The sequence below is a fragment of the Sciurus carolinensis genome, chromosome 1, assembly GCF_902686445.1.
Source record: "Sciurus carolinensis chromosome 1, mSciCar1.2, whole genome shotgun sequence".
NCBI classification, from domain to species: Eukaryota; Metazoa; Chordata; class Mammalia; order Rodentia; family Sciuridae; genus Sciurus; species Sciurus carolinensis.
Window position 1 is genome coordinate 170,314,215 of NC_062213.1, and position 19,886 is coordinate 170,334,100.

Genomic DNA, 19,886 nt, shown 5'->3' on the forward strand with positions numbered 1-19,886 from the left:
AGATGTTTCTGAAAGGTTATAACCTGATACTTAGTTAAAATATTTCAGATAATATGAGGAAAGTATTATACACATACACATTCAGAGAATATACGCCTCAGAAATGTTGGAAAACTTCAACAGATTTATAGAAAACCAGTGATCTTATTCTTTGGGAGTATAAACTCAGTGAGCACAAAGACAATACCTCTTTCATTTATTTTCTGACTTATTTAATAGCAAATAGCACAGTACTTTTTGGTGAATAACTCATTGAATGGATAAATAAATGAACTGGCTGCAGTTATGGTAATATTCCAAAGAACAACATATTCGAGTCAGAAGCCTTTAAGGTATTTTTCATGAGTGCGTTTTATAACATGTACTGAAGTGAATACTAAACATTTCTGGGTTTCAATTTATTCATCATTGGTTCATGATAAGGATTTAATAGTATAAATGGTGTAAAATTATTTTGAAAGTTTACATTTCTGGAAACGGCTGCAGTATTGTTATAAATACTATATGCAGCAGCAATTTTTAGACATGATATTTATCAAAACCTATTTACACTGTTCCAGTATTAAAAATAAAATAAAACCTTCTTTCTTGAAGATTCAAAGTGTGTTAATATTTAATTTTTAGATCATGAACTTTTAGAGGGAAAAATAGTTTCTTTTCTACTTTTGTTGATTTAAGGATAGTAATTTTATTAAACATTACATCTTATGTGCTTTGAATTTATATTATTTATTATTTATATCAACTGTCTAATGGCTAGAATTTTATTCCTTGAATTCTAAACCCAACTGTGACTTTTCCTTTATTACTTGCTGTACAACTTTGGACAAGTTATTTTATTTCTCTGTGCCTGGGTTTTCTTGTATGTAAAGCGGGAACAGGTACAGGGGTTTTTGTAAGGATTAAATAGATTAGTATACTATTATTTAGGACAGTATGTAACATACAGAAATTCTCAGAAAATATTGTTCTTGTACTAAAATTAATGTTTACAGTAACTATAAATTGAAATTAATTGTATTTAATATAGGAATAAAATATTCATATTTCAATTAATATGATTCTTACTGTGTAATTGAGAAAACAGGTAGGAGAAACTAAGTGAATTTTCCAAGGTCATCCATTAAGTGTCAAAACTAAAATTAACCTAAATCTTCTGATTCCATGTGTGTTGTCATTGTGTAATAAACACTGTACCTCTGACAACAGAAGGCTTAGTAAACGTTTTTGGATGATATTAGTTGAAAGAATCAATTTAATTGAAGAATCTCCCTGGGAATTCTGAGTACAATTGAGAGTAGATAAATTGAGATGAAAATCTTTTATTCTAATTTGTTCATGTTTGTATTTTGCTATCAATGCAAGTTTTTCAATATGTGTATACTGAGCTAACTGTTCTGGTCCTGGAGAGTGCAATAAACAAATAATGAGAACAGATAAAAATAACCTAAAGTTAATTGGTATGGTTTTGAGGGGTTATGTTATTATCTTAGAACAATGTCTGATCAATCTTAGCATCATGCAGTCAAAGAAGGGTACATCTGAAAGAACCTTTGAGGTTATATAATTCGATTTCTTCATTTTGCAGATGAGACCCTGAGAAGGTAAATAATTTACCTATTGTCACATAGTGAGCCTATTGAATTAGAACTCAGGTCTTTGGATTTCCAGTCTCATTCTCTATCTATTGTTTTGCAATTGATGCTCATAACAACAGGTGACATGCCAATAGAACTACTAAAATAAGTAATTTAAAACTTTTGTACATGTATTCAAATTTGATTCTGGGTGTCCTTTTGAAGGCAGACTCATTAGAGCTCATTTTAAAGCAAAATATTGTTGGACTCTTCAAGAACTATACAAAACCAGCTTCTCAATCAATTGCTTTGATGCTATTGATTATCTGGTTTGGTAATTCATCAGATACTTTGCTTTTATTTTTATCCTATCCTACTGCTAATATTTTAGATAATTCACTGCTATTTAAAATCAGTCAGAGAGAAAAAAAGAAAGATGAAGGTAACACTTATGTTAGTAGATTTAAATTTTTAAAATTTGTTCTAATTAGTTATACATGACAGTAGAATACATTTATGCATTTCGATAAATCATACATAAATGGAGTATTATTTCCCATTTTTCTGATTGTACATATTGTAGGATCACATTGGTCATGCAGTCATATATGTACATGAGGTAATAATGTCTGTTTCACTCTACTATCCTTTCTATCCCCATACCCCTTTCCCTCCCTTCACTCCCCTCTACCTTATCAAAAGTAACTCTATTCTTCTTTAGTGCCCCCCCACCCTTATTGTGGATTATCATCCACATATCAGAGAAAACATTTGGTCTTTGTTTTGGGGGGGTTTGGCTTATTTCGCTTTTCATGATATTCTCCAACTCCATTCATTTACCAGAAAACATATGTATATATGTATATATTTATAATATTTATAATATTGTATACAGAACATGTAGGATATTTATATATATTCTATATATAACATTTTCTCTACTGTTGGTGGAGAAAATGGAAGTTAAATTTCATGGTTGTGACTTTATTATGTAGCAACTACTTCTAATTTTTATTTAAAACCTTATTCTATATATTCTTTAACATATTATGATAGAAGTTTGGGATATAACACAATATGGACTATGTAAACTTCCTGTTAGAATTAAACAAGGCCCAATATTTTAGATATAATTTGTATACCATAAAACTTAATATAATATACACAAAGAATTATCATTCATAATTTTTTTAACTAGAAAACTGAAGTTTGTTCTTTTCTTGGTTTTGTGGGGGCTTACCACAGGCTCCATGTATCACCCCAATCTGTCAAAGGCATTTGTTGCATAAAAGGATTTTCTTGCAGATAAGGGCCAGGTAGTCCTGCTTTTACCACAGCCTGGACTAGCTTAAAGCTGTTCTTATTCAGGGCTGCATTCAGAGTTGGTGGCCTCACAGACCGTGAATGCTGAACTTAACCTGTACTGGTTGATGATGAATACTAATATCAGAGCACACAGTATTTAAATGTATATACCATCGATCCACATGAACTTCTATTAAAGTTCTCTTAATTTTTTTACCAGGTAACCTTGGCCGGGTGGAGCAGGTCTCCGAGTTCGAGTATGATCTGTTCATTAGGCCAGATACCTGTAATCCACGCTTCCGAGTATGGTTCAACTTTACTGTTGAAAATGTGAAAGAATCACAGGTGAGAGAAGTAGTGGATAGACTCAGTGTGTTTTTGGTAAGAAGAATATACTTTTATTTTAGGAATATCAAAATATTAAATCAATATTAGACTATGTTATTGGATATCTATAGCAAGATATTATCCCCCTTACCCCAGAAGATAAAGAGAAATAAGTATGCTGACTTTTGTTTTTTAATTTTTTTTAATAATAAAATAATTTAAGTGTTCTTTTTAATTGAACCATAAGCATTATATGCTAGTACTCCTTGAGGGACAGTATAAAAGGAAGCATTGAAATTGACTTGCTATTATTTTTATACAGGGTGCTATTCTTTATTTTTTGTAAAGACCTGTGAGAGACATTTCTCACAGGCCTTAGTTTCAGAAAAGGTGTTCTTTTCCTGTACAACAGCAAGTTTTTATTTTTAAGACAATATGATTCTTGTAACTGATTCTATTCTCCTTTTGCTTTGACTTCTGGGAAACTTAGAACATATTTTATAGCCCTCTCTTACTGATTCTTAAAGACTATTTTTTGTTTGTGTTTCTAAATGTATTCCTCTGCCTTTAACCCCAATTCCTTCAGCTTGTTTCTAGTAGTACGTGTCTTAATAATCCTTTTCAAATCTTGTTTTGTATGAGAATATTAATGAAAATGGAGAGATAAACACATATGATTTGAATAAAAAATTAGTAAAAATCTACTTTTAAGGGTCTGGGGTTGTAGCTCATTGGTAGAGCACTTGCCTAACATGTGAGACACTGTGTTTGATCCTCAGCACCTCATAAAAATGAATAAATAAAGTTATTGTGTCTATCTACAACTAAAATTTTTTTAAAAAATCGAATCCTAACAAATCAGTTACCATTTTGTTATATTGAGATAGCCAATCATGAAAAACTACAAACTTTGCACATAGTGATTTTATGTTTCTTTTTAAGTAGATGAAATCATAGCTGTGTAAACCCACATTTACCTTCTTCCTTCAGGTTGTCTTTTTAGAGTATGTTTGGGAGAAATTCATGAGTTTCTTTAATTTTCTTTCATGTCAATCCATCCTGTTTGCCCTTTCACCCGTTGGTTGCTTCTCTCCATTTCTCTCAGCTGCAACTTGAATTGGGTATCAGGCATTGTCAGTGTCAGAATTTATAGACTCTGAGTCTTTCTGCATACAATTCTGTTATTGGCATACTGGTTTCAGCAAAAGGTAGATACACTCACTTCACTGCACTACCAGTTGTAATTCTGTACAACAACACTATCACAGGAATGGGGCGTATGCAATGTTTCTAAAGGTTAGGGGGTAATTGGATAGACTCAGATATAGGAGAAATCCCTGTATATTGTTTAATATATATGTCTTATCTCAGAATTTTAGGATCAGTGGTAGAAATAAAGAGTTAAACTCTATTCAGAAACCCCCTCAAACACAACATTAGTTCCTAGGTGTGCTTCTTAGTTTTGCTTATTCTCCAATGACAAAGTTTCTTTTAACATTTTTCACAATTAAAAAAAAATCATACTCCTCCTCTCTCCTGACCTGGGGAAAACCCACCCTTTACCTACAGTGGTTTGCCTGACCCTAGGATTGTCCTTCAGTTCCAATAAAATAATCAATAATCTTCAAAGTGTATTTCCAAAAGTTCATGTTGCTGTGTCTACAGTCTGTAATTAAAACAGGAGGCTTTAGGCACATGTACTAAACTGAGCCTTCATATTCCAAAATTGGGCCCTATAAAGATCTCTTGCTATCATGAGGTAAACATGTGCTCTCTCATTTTTCCTTGGTGTTCCTGCTTAAGGTCAGTAACATATAGTTGTCAAATATACACACCTCTAAAAAACAAATAATAATTCTGGGGTATAGTCAATTGATATGAATGAAAGAAAACATTTTCTTAAAATTAGTGTAACTTGCCAAGATTTCTAAATTTGTAAAAGGGATTGCTGTTTTCTTCTTTTTGAACAGCTTGTGTATATCTTTCAGCTTGCCTACTGCATCCAGGAACACACTAATGCCTAGGAATAGGACTGATTACTTTTTAAACAACAGAATTTTCTAGCATCACTATATTTACTAAATAGAGACTTAGCTGAAGCTCTGAAATTATACTGTTTCTTTAACTTTGGGTAATATTCATTACTGGTCTAGTTTTTTTTTTTTTTTTTCCCCCACTGTCATGTCTATAAAGATTATTTTTCTACAGCTTATACTTGTAAGGAGGGAAGCTCAGGATGAGGTGATTAGGGGGTTGAGGGAAATGTGTTACTTAAGTTATACCACCTGAGACAGTCTTTTGGTCAAATTCCTCATGTATTTCAAGTTTTATTATTTACTTTCATAGTGTGCTTGGAGGGATATTCTTTTTATTGTTTATAATGTCACAGGCACAGTGCTGTAACTTGCACATTACATGTTAAAATTATACATCCTCTATGGCATTCTTATCTATCAATTAAATAAGCAAGAAACATGAAAGTGTTCCAAGGGGTTATTCTAATAAGGGACTTGAGTATGTTTTATGGATGTTTATTTTTAAAGTTGGGAAATAATATTTCTCTGTCTCTCTGGGTTCTATCTATATACCCAGTGTTATGCTACCCTGTTACACTTAGAAATCATAAACATGTTTATCTGGTTTCCTGGATCCTAATGCTTTATCAGACTCTTTCTGTGGGCCACTGCTTCATCAACTGTAATTATATTATGTAGTTTGGAAATCTGTCTCAAGAAGACATAAGATCTAGTGGATAGATACAATATATATGCCTAGCTCACAGGATATTTGTTTTCATGGTTGTCTACATGAAAGAGAATGGTTTTACTATTAACTTTGACTTGTGAGGTCTATTTTTATATTGTCTCTTCCTATAATCTTTTCCATCTTTCTTCAATTTCCGTTAAAATGAAAGCTGCATGAATGTAATCTAGCCAAAAACTTTATTTAGGGCTTGATACTAGCAGAGAAAAAAAATATTAGTCATCACAGGCTGACTCCATTAAATGAATGTTAAAAATTGAAGTATCAAATACACTGTATACACAGGTATGGCTTTGGGATTATTTTCCTTGCTGTTTTTAAGAAGCAATAAAAACTTGGAACATGTGGTACTGTATCTCAGGACCAAGGTATTAATCCCTCCAAAGTAGTTGCTAAATAGTGCATTTGCAAGAATGTTGAACACTAAACGTACTGATAACTTAATGAAACATTAATTTATCTCTGAGAAAGCTGGTTTTAAATATTTGTATGTGAAATTTATTATTGATGAATAGAACATTTGTGTTATGTGAAAGCAAATCTTTTTATTTAAATACTCATGAAACTTTAGCTGATAAGAGGAAATAAAGTGGTATATATTGTACATGAGCTATTTTTAAAATCTGTTTTCTTTCCTTAGTATTATTTTTAAATCTTTTTTGCATTTATCTTTTCCATTTCAAAAGTAGTCAATGCTTAAGGTAGTGATTTTTAAAAATATAATTATTAGAAACGGAGAAAAAGCACACACACCCATGCTCTTACTGGCCACAAACAAATACTATTAATTTTGGACACATTTATTTCTAGGTTTATTTATTTTCTGTTTTATTTTGGGAGAATAATCAAACTTGAAATATATAAACATATATATGTATAGTACAAATTTAATTAGTTATATATAATGTAGTTTAATTATACATGTGTGTGTGAATAAGCACACATAATGTCTTGCTTTTGAAGAACCTTAACATTATTACAAGCAATTTTATATCATTAAAAACTTGATAATGTATATATAATATGTCAAAATACCTTATACTATAATTATAACTCAAAGAACAAATAAAAAAATTTTAAACACCCGATAAACATGGCTCTCCAATAGGTATTTACTATTGGTCTACTTCCAATACTCTTGGGCATAAAGATTGTTTTCTATTAAATGTTGTTATGAATAATACTATAGTGAACATCTTTATCCAGGAGATATTACCAAAATTTTGTTTTCCTCCCTTAGTACAAATTCCTATAAGGGGAACTGATGGTCAAAAATATGTATATTTTTGACCTTTTATGCATATTTCTAAATTACTGCCCTAAAGTTTAACCCACTTTTTTTCCCTATAGCAGTGAATGAGATGACTTTTTCTTGAATTTTTTGCTGTGAATTGCTTTATGAACTCAGATGTTCACACATTCAGAGAAAATTTTTTCTTTTTTCTCACTTTGAAACTTCACAGATAAATGGGTTATGATGCAATGTCTCAGGTCTCTAGTCATAAAAAAAAATTAATTGCATTCCAGCAATAACATGAGATAGCAAAACCGATCCATTTATTATTTTCACTTTTTTCTCAGCTCATCAATCCTGTTTTATCTGAGTATGTCAAAACAATGTCCTATGAGGTATGTAAAGCAGAATAATGAGGCATATCCTGTGGCAGGTGTGGTGGCATGCACCTCTAGTCATAGCTACTTGAGAGAGAGGCTGAGGGTGGAGAATTGCTTGATATCAGCAGTTCAGTGCCACTTGGCAATTTAGTGACTATTTCTTTAAAAATGCGTTTCCTGGATTTCTATAAGCAGTAATACAGTTTAAAACACACACACACACACACACACACACACACACACACACACACACACTTTTATGTACATGCGTTTAAATTTGAATTTAAAATTGTAGTACTAGAAAGCTACTACTGTTTTCCATTCTATTTTACTCTTTATCTTCTTCCTTTTCCTCTTATCCTTTTCCTCCTCCTTCATTTAAAGTCTGCTATTACTAATTATTATAAGGCAAAATGTAGTGAACTCTATTGGACAAAGCTATGTTATGGACCTAGCTCTGCCACTTAAAATCTTTGTGACATTGGGAAAATAGTCAATCTATTTATCTAGTAATGTTATCAATTTCTACATTACTCAATGAGGTTAATAGTAATAATTAATAGGGTTGACATAAGAACTATAAGTAACAATGCATGTGAAACACTAAATTTAGTGCCTGGTGCATAAGTAGTGCTTGATAAATATTAGCCCTTATTAGTAATGTATTTGTAATGATAGTTCTACAAAATAGAAAACTGGTTCTTATTTTTTCTGTCATTCAAGTTATAGTAATAACTAACATTTACTGAATACTTCCATATTATAGGTACTATTCTAATAATTTATTTCAATTAATTAATTCAGTCCTCAAACTAATTCTTTGAGGCAAATACTATTATTACCACCCACCATGTTTATAGATGAAGAAACTGAAGAATAGAAAAGACAAATATCATAACTTGACAAGGTCATAAGACTTTATACCCAGGTAGTCATTGTCAAAATTGTCACTGTAGAAAATTTGGAATACATAGAGAAATATTGGGAACAGGAAAAAAAGAAAATACTAAAACTCTCGAAACCATAATTCTACTACTTAGGAGAAACTACTATAAACCTTGACATATTTATCCTTATGTTGATTTATTTTCTATTTATTTTTTGAAGCATTAATTTATGGTTCCAGAGATTGTTCTCTTAATCTTTTCTCTCTTACACCTTTCAAAATAACATCCCAATAGCTATATAAAAATCAGTAGTTAAAATTTATTTCCTTTTCAAACTAAAACCCATAGTGAACTAAGGTGAGAAAGAAGCTTCTTAATCTTATGAGGAATCTCTTCAAGAATCAATAGCAAATATCATACATAATGATGAAACTTTAAAATAATTCACTTCAAAATTAGGAAAAAGAAAAGGATAACCTTATGATCTACTTTTCAGATTTGAAGCGAAGATTCTAATGCAATATGACAAGATAAAGAAATAAGAGGTATAATAACTAGAATGATTCATAATTATAATTACTTGCAGTTACATGATTGGCTAAAATAAAATCTAAAAGAACCTAAACTATTAAAATAAATAACTGAGCAGTGTTCCCAGATGCAATATCAATATGAATCTCATAATCTGAATGTTTGTATCTCCCCAGAATCCATTTGTTGTAATCTTAACTCCCAAAGTCATAGTATTAGTGGGTTGGGCCTTTGGCAGGTGGTTAGGTCATGAAGATGAAACCTTCCTAAAAGATTATAGTGCTTATAAAAGATATTCCATTTATTGATTGAACTGCTTTATAAACAAGAGATCCAAGATAGCTGCTTTGCCTCATTATGTTAGGACAATGCAGAGATGCCATCTGTGAACCAAGAAACAGACCCTCACCAAATGTGGAATATTCTGGTTTCTTGATTTTGGGCCTCCATATCCTCCAGGACCTTAAGAAATAAATTTGCTTTTCATAAGCTTCCATATCCATGGTATTTTATTACAGAATTAATTTTGATCAGATGAATACAATGTATAATTTAATAATTTTCCTTTTTATCAGCAATAATAAATTAGAAAATACAATAAAAAATTCTATGTGCTATGGAAACAAAAACCAGCCAAGATAACTAAGAGTAGACATATAACCTTTCTGTGAAAAATTAGAAAACTTTATTAAAATACATCAAGACCTAAATAATTAGGAAAGGTATGTTCTCTATCCAAGATATTTAATGGTAGTGGGGGTATAGTATTCAAGACAGAGAAAACATGCTAGTATTTGAGGAGTTTACATTCTAGGTATGTGGTTAGAGGCAAGGAGAAAGAAAAACAAAGTATGTCAATACAAAAGAAAATTAAGTCAGATATTAAAATGTGATAATTGCTATAGAGAAGAAGTAGAGGAAAATAAGAGAACAATATAAAGAAGAACAAATTGAATAGTCATCATAGTATGCCTCATTGAGAGGGCTGCATTTTGAGCAAAGGTAAAGGAGGTAAGTAAATTTGCTATGTAAATATTTGGTAGAATGTTCCTACAATAGGGAATAGCTATTGTCCTAAAACTACAGCCTTGGAAACATTTCTGGCTTTTAGAGGTACAGCAGAAAAGACTGTGGGATTAGAGATGAGTAAGCAGAGTAGCATAGGGCAGTAGAAACTGTGGTCAAAAAATTGTATATGTGATAGGATAGAGGTGGGTAGATTGAAGTGATGGTTTTGTGGGATCTGGTTCACTACTGTAGAGACATTGGTTTTGATTCTGAAGTTCAAACACATTAAAAGTTTTAACAGAGTAATTATGTGATATATCATATCATAAAACTATTCAGGTTTCCTGTTGAGAATTCACTTTAAGGTCTGGGTGCGCCAAATATACTAATAGAGAAGCAGTTAGAAACTTTTGTAGTAAACTAAGTGAAAGTTGATATTGGCTTGAACCATTATAGTAGCAGTTTATGTAGTAAGAAGTGGTGTGAAGATACAACCAGAGAATTTCCTGATGGATTTAGTATAGATGTGCAATAAAAGTGTCAAAGATGACTTCAGACTTTCTTTTTGGAACTAAAAAAAATTGTTCTAATTAGTTATACATGACATCAGAATGCATTTTGACTCATTATACACAAATGGGGTACAACTTTTCATTTCTCTGGTTGTACACAATGGAGAGTCACACCATTTGTGCAGCCATACATGTATATAGGGTAATAATGTTCATCTCATTCCACCATCTTTCCTACCCCCAGGCCCCCTCCTCTTCTCTCCCTCTTCTGTCCTATCCAAAGTTTCTCCATTCTTCCCTTGTGCCCCATTATGGATCAGCATCCACTTAGCAGAGAAAACATTTGATCTTTGGTTTTTTGGGTTTAGCTTATTTCACTTAGCACGATACTCTCCAGTTCCATCCATTTACCTGCAAATGCCATAATTTCATTTTTATTTAAGGCTGAGTAATATTCCATTTTGTGTATATACCACAGTTTCTTTATCCATTCATCTATTGAAGGGCATCCAGGTTGGTTCCACAGTTTAGCTATTGTGAATTGAGCTGCTATAAACATTGATGTGGCTGTGCAACTGTAGTATAATGAATTTAAGTCCTTAGTTTATAGACCAAGGAGTGGGATAGCTGAATCAATGTTGGTTCCATTCAAAGTTTTTGAAGGATTGTCACTATGCTGTCTAGAGTGGTTGCACCCATTTGCAGTCCCACCAGCAATGAATAAGTGTACCTTTTTCACTTTATCATCACCAACACTTATTATTACATGTATTCTCAATACTTGCCATTCTGACTGGTGTAAGATGAAATCTTAGAGTCGTTTTTATTGGCATTTCTCTAATTGCTAGAGATGTTGAACATTTTTTCATGTTTATGGATGATTGTATATCTTCTTCTGTGAAGTGTCTGTTCAGTTTCTTAGCCCATTATTTGATTGGGTTATTTGTTATTTGGTTGTTAAGTTTTTTGAGTTCTTTATAAATTATGGAGATTAGTGCTTTATCCGATGTGCATATGGTGCCGTTTGCCGCCGACCAGTGGAACAAACGACACGTACACTTCAGAGGTTCATGAAGCAGCTTCCGCTTTATTCAGATAACACCCTCAATATATAAGCAGTCTCATGCATATGCAATTGTAACCAGATATGTCCATCCAGTCCTATTAAAGGTCAAGCAATCATGAACTCAAGCATACATGTAAGATATATCTGTCCATGCACTAAGCAACTGAACTAATTATCATACAGCCAATGGTAAACGCTTCCTGTTTTTCTCAAGGCGCATTCAGCACACCCTTTGGCTCTCTGCCAGTTGCCATCTTTGGATGCATGTGGCGTAACCCTGGGCCCCGGGTCTCGCCCGCCACATATGGTAAAAAATGTCTCCCATTCTGCAGATTCTCTCTTCACATTCTTGAATACTGAGAAAAAGGTTTTTAGTTTGAATTCATCCCATTAATTGATTTTTGATTTTATTTCTTGTGCTTTAGGAGTCTTGTTAAGGAAATCAAATCCTAAGCTGACATGATGAAGATGTGGGCCTACTTTTTATTGTATTAGGCACAGGGTCTCTGGTCTAATTATCCATTTTGAGTTGAGTTTTGTGCAGGTTGAGAGATAGGGATTTAATTTCTTTTGTTGTGTATGGATCTCCAGTTTTCCTAACACCATTTGTTTAAGAGGCTTTCATTTTTCCAATATATGTTTTTGGGACTTTTGTCTAGTATGAGATAACTGTATTTATGTGGGTTTTTCTCTGTGTCCACTATTCTGTACCATTGATCTACATGTCTATTTTGGTGCCAATACCATGTCATTTTTGTTACTATAGCTCTGTAGTATAGTTTAAGGTCCAGTATTGTGATGTCTTCTGCTTCACTCTTGTTGCTAAGGATTGCTTTGACTATTCTGGGTCCCTTATTTTTCCAAATGAATTTCATGATTACCTTTTCTAGTTCCATGAAGAATGTGATTGGGATTTTAATAGAAATTGCATTAAACTCTGTATAACGCTTTTGGTAGTCTGGTCATTTTGATAATATTAATTCTGCCTTTCCAGAGCTCTTTCCATCTTCTAAGGTCTTCTTTAATTTCTTTCTTCAGTGTTCTGTAGTTTTCATTGTAGAGGTCTTTAACATCTTTTGATAGATTTATTCCCAAGTATTTTATTTTGTTTTGAGGTTAGTGTGAATGGGGTAATGTTCTTAATTTCTCTTGCAGTGGATTCATCGCTTATGTATAGTAATACTTTTGATTTATGGATATTGATTTCATATCCTGCTACTTTGCTGAATTCATTTCTGAGTTCTAGAAGTTCTGTGGTAGAATTTTTGGATCTTCTAAATATAGAATCATGTAATGGGCAAATAGTAATAGTTTGAGTTCATCTTTTCCTATTCATATCCCTTTAATTTCTTTCTTCTGTTTGATAGCTCTGACTAGAGTTCCAAGTACTGCATTGAATAGAAGTAGTGAAAGAGGGCATCTCTGTCTTGTTAAAGTTTCTAGAGGGAATGCTTTCAATTTATGTTTTTCATTTAGAATGATGTTGACCTTCAGCTTAGCATAGATAGCCTTTACAATGTTGAGGTATGTTCCTACTATCCTTAGTTTTTTCTAATGTTTTGAACATGAAGGGGTGCTATATTTTTATGCATCTATTGAGATAATCATATAATTCTTATCTTTAATACATCTACTGATATGATGAATTATGTTTATTGATTTCCATATGTTGAACCAGCCTTGCATCCCAGGGATGAATCCCACTTGATCATGGTGCACTATGTTTTAAAATATGTTTTTTATGTGATTTGCCAGAATTTCATTGAGAATTTTTGCTTGTGTGTTCATCAGGGATATTGGTCTGAAGTTTTCTTTTCCTCGATGTATCTGGTTTTGTTATCAGGGTGATACTAGCCCTTCAGAATGAGTTTGGAAGGGTTCCTCCTTTTGTATTTCATGGAATAATTTGAGGAGTATTGTTATTAGTTCTTCTTTGAAGGTCTTGTAGAACTCAACTGAGAATCCATCTGGTCCTGGACTTTTCTGGGTTAGTAGGCTTTTAATGTTGTCTTCTGTCTCATTGCTTGAAATTGATCTGTGTTACTTTGTGTATGTCCTCCTGTTTCAGTTTGGGTAGATCATATATATCTAGAAATTTTTCAATGTCTTCAGGAGGTGAGACTATTCAAGGTATTAGATCATAGGAACATGAAAGAGGAATCTAAAGAAGTTGGCTGTTAGTAGGAGAAAAGAGAGAAAGAGACTCCAGGGAAACAGATAAGGAGAGGAAAGTATACAGCATAAAAATAAATAATAAAATAAAATAGAATAAAAAAAAGGAGAAAGTAAAAAAAATTTAAGTAAAAATAAAAGAATATACAACAAAACTGTAACATACTGTTCAGACACTGCAGTCCTCAGTAGCCTGATCCATGAAGAGTACTTGGTTTAAAAAATATTGGGGATGTGAGAATGGGAAAAGAAAGATAGAAAAATAAAGAAAAAAATCTCAGAGAATTGAACAGTTGTTGCTGTTGGAGTTTGATGTCTTCTCTGCTTCTCTTCTCATTTGAAAGGTGGGGTTGTCTGGAGTTTGCTGGTATCACCACCCTCAAGATGGTGAAGTTTATCAGGGTGGGAGGGTTACTCTTGGAGGAGGAACTCGTGAAGGTGGGGTTCAGCAATTGTCAGTTTCTGCTGGATGACTGAACTCCAGGAGTCTCCTTTGGTATCCACTTGTGTGTTGTAGGATCCTGGTCTTAGCCCTTTACATTACCCCACAATTCCTGGTCTCTAATTTATTTTTAAACTATATCTCTCCCACCCCTGCCATTTTGACTTCCCAGTCAGGAACCTCCCTTTCCAGAGGTCCTGAGGGCTTGACTCCAGGACCTGTGTGCCTGTTGTGGATAGGTGTTCTATATCAGGCAAATCAGGACCAGGTGTTGAGAGGTATGGACCAGCATAGCAAAAAATGCTGGGCCAGGTTGGTGGCTGGTGGGGAGGTGCAGTTGGGAGATTGTAGGTACCTTGATAATGATCTTCCAGGCCCTGGTTGGTGTCCCAAGATGGAGGCTGCCCCAACTAAAGATGGTGATAGCAGTACTGGAGGTAACCAAAGATGGTGGTGAAGCTGTCTCAATATGGAGGTGACCACTTTCAGAGATGGGGGAGAAAGGGTGGGCTGTTCACTGGTGTTGGGTGGTCTATTCAGAGATGCAGTGCTGTGGCCTGAGGTGCTGTGGGGGTGGCTGTCTCCAGGTCCTGTCCAGTGACTCCATGCAGAGGTTACCACCTCGAGGGGGCTATGGCAGTGATTTCAGGGTCCCACGATGGAGGCAGCCAAGGGAACCCCACATTGATAGATGGGGAGCTGGGAGTGTCGAGTCCCCCATGGGTGTGGCAGGTCCAGTGTGGGGTCAGCAAGGAGGATCCTGAGTTAAGACTTTTGACATAAGTGTGTGGAAGGCTGAAGTTATCTTATCTACATATAAGTGTAGCTGCTGGAGAAGCAGGTTTTCAGGGGGAAGATAAGGGGTTTAATTTTAGGTTAAAAGTGAAGTACCTATCAGATACTCAAATCAGCTACTAAATAGGCAATTAGATATATAAATCTAGAGAATGAGAGAGAAGTCAGAATTGGAGATACACATTTGGAAATTGCTGGCATATAGAAAATATTTAAAGCCAGGGTGCATGATTATATTACCAAAAGAATAGCTTAGAACAAGAGAAGATATGAGAGGAGGATCAAGAAATGATCCTAAGAGTGTTCTAAACAAGCAACCAGCAAAGGAAACTGAGAACAGATTGTTAGTAGGAGAGAGTTTATGATGGAAGAGAGAGCAACACACTATGATAAATAGTGTTGACTAGTCAAGGAAGTAAGATATGAACTCAGGGTTGGTTATTGTATTGGGAATGTAAAGGTCATTGGTATCTTGACAAGAATAGTTTTGGCAGAGTGCTAGAGAGAATGGGAAGAGAGGATTAGAGATATCAAATGCAGGTAGCTTTAAAAAAAAATAAGTTTGCTTCAAAGGGAGCAAATAAATAGCTGCTAGAGAAAGTAGGCACAAGATTAGACAGGAAATGTATGTTTGTATCCTGATTAGAATGGTCTAGTATACATCAGATGATAAAGGAGAGAATAGGAATAATTTCTGGAGTGATGTTTTTAAGTATCAAGAGGAAGTAGTTCATAAATTGAGGGATTAATTTTTGATAGAAGCACAGATATTTCTTATATCAGAATAGGTTGGAAGGAGTAGAAAGCTGCGGCAGATGCTAGTCAGTGGATAGGTGTAGTGGAAATTATCTTTGGAGGTTTCCTCATTGCTCCAATTTTCAATTCTCTCTTGAAATGGGAGGCAAGGTTAGCAGTTGAGATTTATGATGGGAACAAGCTCTGGAGCCTTGAAGTAAAACAAGGTGTAACATAGTCATCAAAGAAGGCAGAAAAGAAAATGAAGGGTTGGGGAGATAGCTCAGTTGGTAGAGTGCTCGCCTTGTAAGCACAAGGCCCTGGGTTCAATCCCCAGCACCGCAAAAAAAAAAAAAAAAAAAAAAAAAAAAAAAATGAACTAAGGTGCAATAATTTCTGACCAATAATAAAGGTAACACTGAGCTATATAAACACAAATTTTAAGGCACAAAACTACTGTGACAGTGTTTGTTTTCATCTATCCTGTTTAGTTAACAATTCTTCAGATACAAAGCAAGAGAAAGTTTTATTTAACCATAGTTGTATTTTTACTTTTTCTGAAGAAGTATGATTTTATTTTGTAATTTTACTTCTATTTTTCTTAATCACCTTGTTGGGATATAGTTTTAAAGCAATCAGAGTTTAAAAATCCTACAAAGTATCACTCCAAAGGTTTTTTTATACCACTTTATTCTTTTTGCCAAATGAATGTGTCTTTTTAAATACTCCCACCAATATATGAGAGTTTCTACTTGGTTCTTTTATATATATATATTTTTATATATATATTTATATATAAATATATATATCTTTAATTTATCTCTTTTTCTGTGTTTTCTATTAATTCCTTGAATATATTTATGAAAAACTTGAATATATTTATAATAGTCACATAGAATCCTTGTCTGATTATTCTCTTATATTTTTTATTTCTAGGTATTCTGTAGATGGATTTTTCTCCTGGTTATGAGTTACATTTTTCTGCTTTTTGGCAATATCTAGTGATTTTTTATTGGATATGGAAATTGTAATTGTTGTATTATGAAGTATTTAGATTTTATTTTATTTCTTTAAAAATTGAGGGCTTTTTAATCTTTTTTTTTTTTTTCTGGCAAGCAGTTAAGTTACTTGGGAAGAGTTTGATCCTTTTGAAAATTCCTTAGAAGCTTTGTTAGGGCAGGCCTCCTATAGGGATGCTAGTTCAGCCCTACTGCACAGACAGTACCCTTCTGGCTTATCTACTGAATGTTCTAGATGTTCACTGGGGGCTCTCTTATCTATCTTATTATAACCTGAGCATATCCCAGCTCTGTATCTTGAAAGCCAGGTTGAACATAGGAATGATCTCATTTGTTTCCCTTCTCTTAGGGAATCCCATATTTTTATCCCTACTGTCCAATATTTGAAAAAATAGATATCATATATTTTATTTCAAGTTATTTTATTTATTCTTAGTCATTTTGGTAGGAGGGTAGGTATGGAACCAGTTACTTTAACTTGTTCATAAGGCTGGCTTTTAAGTGTTGCTAAGGTGGGTCTAAAGTAGCCCTCTCTTTTAGGGCTATATTAATAAGGTGTGATCCTTTTGGAATCTCTACTGAAGTGTTAGTTGAAGTTTTTCACTATGATTTTTTTTTATATGACCATCTTTTTTCTTTTGTTGAGTTATTCATAGGACTACTTTCTAGTAATTGTTCTTTGCCCATTTTCTTAGATTCTTATTTATATATACATGATTTTGCACTTAGCCACAGAATCACCTAGAACCCTATACAGATTTCTGGGACATTTTTCCATGCCAATTTTTTTCTTCTCCATTTCTCTGTCCTGTCAGCCGCATTATGCCCACTCCCAATCCTTGGACTCTGGCTTCTGTTCCTTCACCTTAGTGTGATGCCCATATTTTGTACAAGTTCCTTTTCCTTGCATCATAGTTCAGAATGTACCTCCAGATAGAAAACCTTAGTTATCACGGGGTTTACTTTATTTGTTTCCTTCTTCTCAGGGATTAATCATGAGTTACCTGTTGTCCAGTGTCTAAAAACAGCTGTGCTATATATTTTCCCCATTGTTCTTTTTATTTATAGAGGGAGAATCAATTCAGTACTCTATTATGGTTGGACATAGACTATGAATTCTTTTTTTTATCATTATGTATCACACAGTGAGAGAGGGATGTGACAGTGTGAGGTATATGCAATAAATCTGGGAAAAGAGAGAATGTGTGAAGGGAATAAGGACTAGTGAAAAGAAGAGGGGTGGTGAAAATATGATAGGTGCACTGAAGATAGAATGACCACAACACCTAAACATGACCAATTTTGAAAGTGGAAAGACCCACTACTAATTACAAATGGAGAAAGTCATAAACTGCAATTTCATTTACTTTTGTAGGAAATTCTGATGAAGTCATAGGAGTTTGGGAGTCAGTGTGTTGTATTAAGTTGCACAGAGAAGAGGAGGTCATTAGACTAGGATGAATGAAAGTCCAGGACCTGATGGTTTCTCAGCCGAGTTCTACAAAACCTTTAAAGAAGAGCTCACTCCAATACTTCTCAAAGTATTCCATGAAATAGAAGAGGAGGGAACCCTCCCAAACTCATTCTATGAAGCCAATATCACCCTGATACCTAAACCAGACAGAGACACATCGAGGAAAGAAAATTTCAGACCAATATCCTTAATGAACATCGACGCAAAAATTCTCAACAAAATTTGAGCAAATCGCATACAAAAATATATTAAACAGATAGTGCACCACGATCAAGTGGGTTTTATCCCAGGGATGCAAGGTTGGTTCAACATCCGGAAATCAATAAATGTCATTCACCATATCAATAGACTTAAAGTCAAGAATCACATGATTGTTTCGATAGATGCAGAAAAAGCATTTGATAAAATACAGCACCCCTTCATGCTCAAAACACTAGAAAAAATTGGGGTAGTGGGAACATTCCTTAACATTGTAAAGGCCATCTACGCTAAGCCCATGGCCAATATCATTCTAAATGGTGAAAAACTGAAAGCATTCCCCCTAAAAACTGGAACAAGGCAGGGATGCCCACTTTCACCACTTCTATTCAACATCGTCCTTGAGACTCTAGCCAGAGCAATTAGACAGACCAAAGAAATTAAAGGGATACGAATAGGAAAAGAAGAACTCAAACTATCCCTGTTCACTGATGACATGATTATATATTTAGAGGAACCTGGAAATCCCACCAGAAAACTTTTAGAACTCATAAGTGAATTCAGTAAAGTAGCAGGTTACAAGATCAATGCTCATAAATCCAATGCATTTTTATACATAAGTGATGAATCTTGAGAAAGAGAAATTAGGAAAACTACCCCATTCACAATAGCCTTGAAAAAAATAAAATACTTGGGAATCAATCTCACAAAAGAGGTGAAAGGCCTCTACAATGAGAACTACAGAAGACTAAAGAAAGAAATGAAAAAAAACCTTAGAAGATGGAAAGATGTCCCATGTTCTTGGATAGGCAGAATTAATATTGTCAAAATGGCCATGCTACCTAAAGTGCTATACAGATTCAATGCAATTCCAATTAAAATCCCAATGACGTACCTTACAAAACAGAGCAAGCAATCATGAAATTCATCTGGAAGAATAAGAAACCCAGAATAGCTAAAGCAATCCTCAGTAGAAAGAGCAAAGCATGGGGTATCGCAATACCAGATCTTCAACTCTATTACAAAGCAATAGTAACAAAAACGGCATGGTATTGGTACCAAAATAGACAGGTAGATCAATGGTACAAAATAGAGGACATGGGCACAAACCCAATTAAATACAATTTTGTCATACTAGACAAAGGGGCCAAAAATATGCAATGGAGAAAAGATAGCCTCTTCAACAAATGATGCTGGGAAAATTGGAAATCCATATGCAACAGAATGAAATTAAACCCCTATCTCTCACCCTGCACAAAACTCAACTCAAAATGGATCAAGGACCTTGGAATCAGACCAGAGACCCTGCATCTTATAGAAGAAAAAGTAGGTCCAAACCTTCAACTTGTTGGCTTAGGATCAGACTTCCTTAACAGGACTCCCATAGCACAAGAAATAAAAGCAAGAATCAGCAACTGGGATAGAGTCAAACTAAAAAGCTTTCTCTCAGCAAGGGGAACT

At 33.9% G+C, this 19,886-nt stretch overlaps 1 protein-coding gene across 2 annotated transcripts in view; it reads left to right on the forward strand.

Annotated features, from left to right (window-relative positions):
- The window catches only part of LOC124985227 (BEN domain-containing protein 5), a 1,510,890-nt gene that overhangs the window by 332,271 nt on the left and 1,158,733 nt on the right, over positions 1 to 19,886 (forward strand). For both annotated transcript variants that reach the window (XM_047553797.1, XM_047553787.1), the window contains exon 3: positions 3,103 to 3,227. In XM_047553797.1, the coding sequence (XP_047409753.1) occupies positions 3,103 to 3,227 (125 nt within the window). The remainder of the gene's footprint in view (positions 1 to 3,102; positions 3,228 to 19,886) is intronic.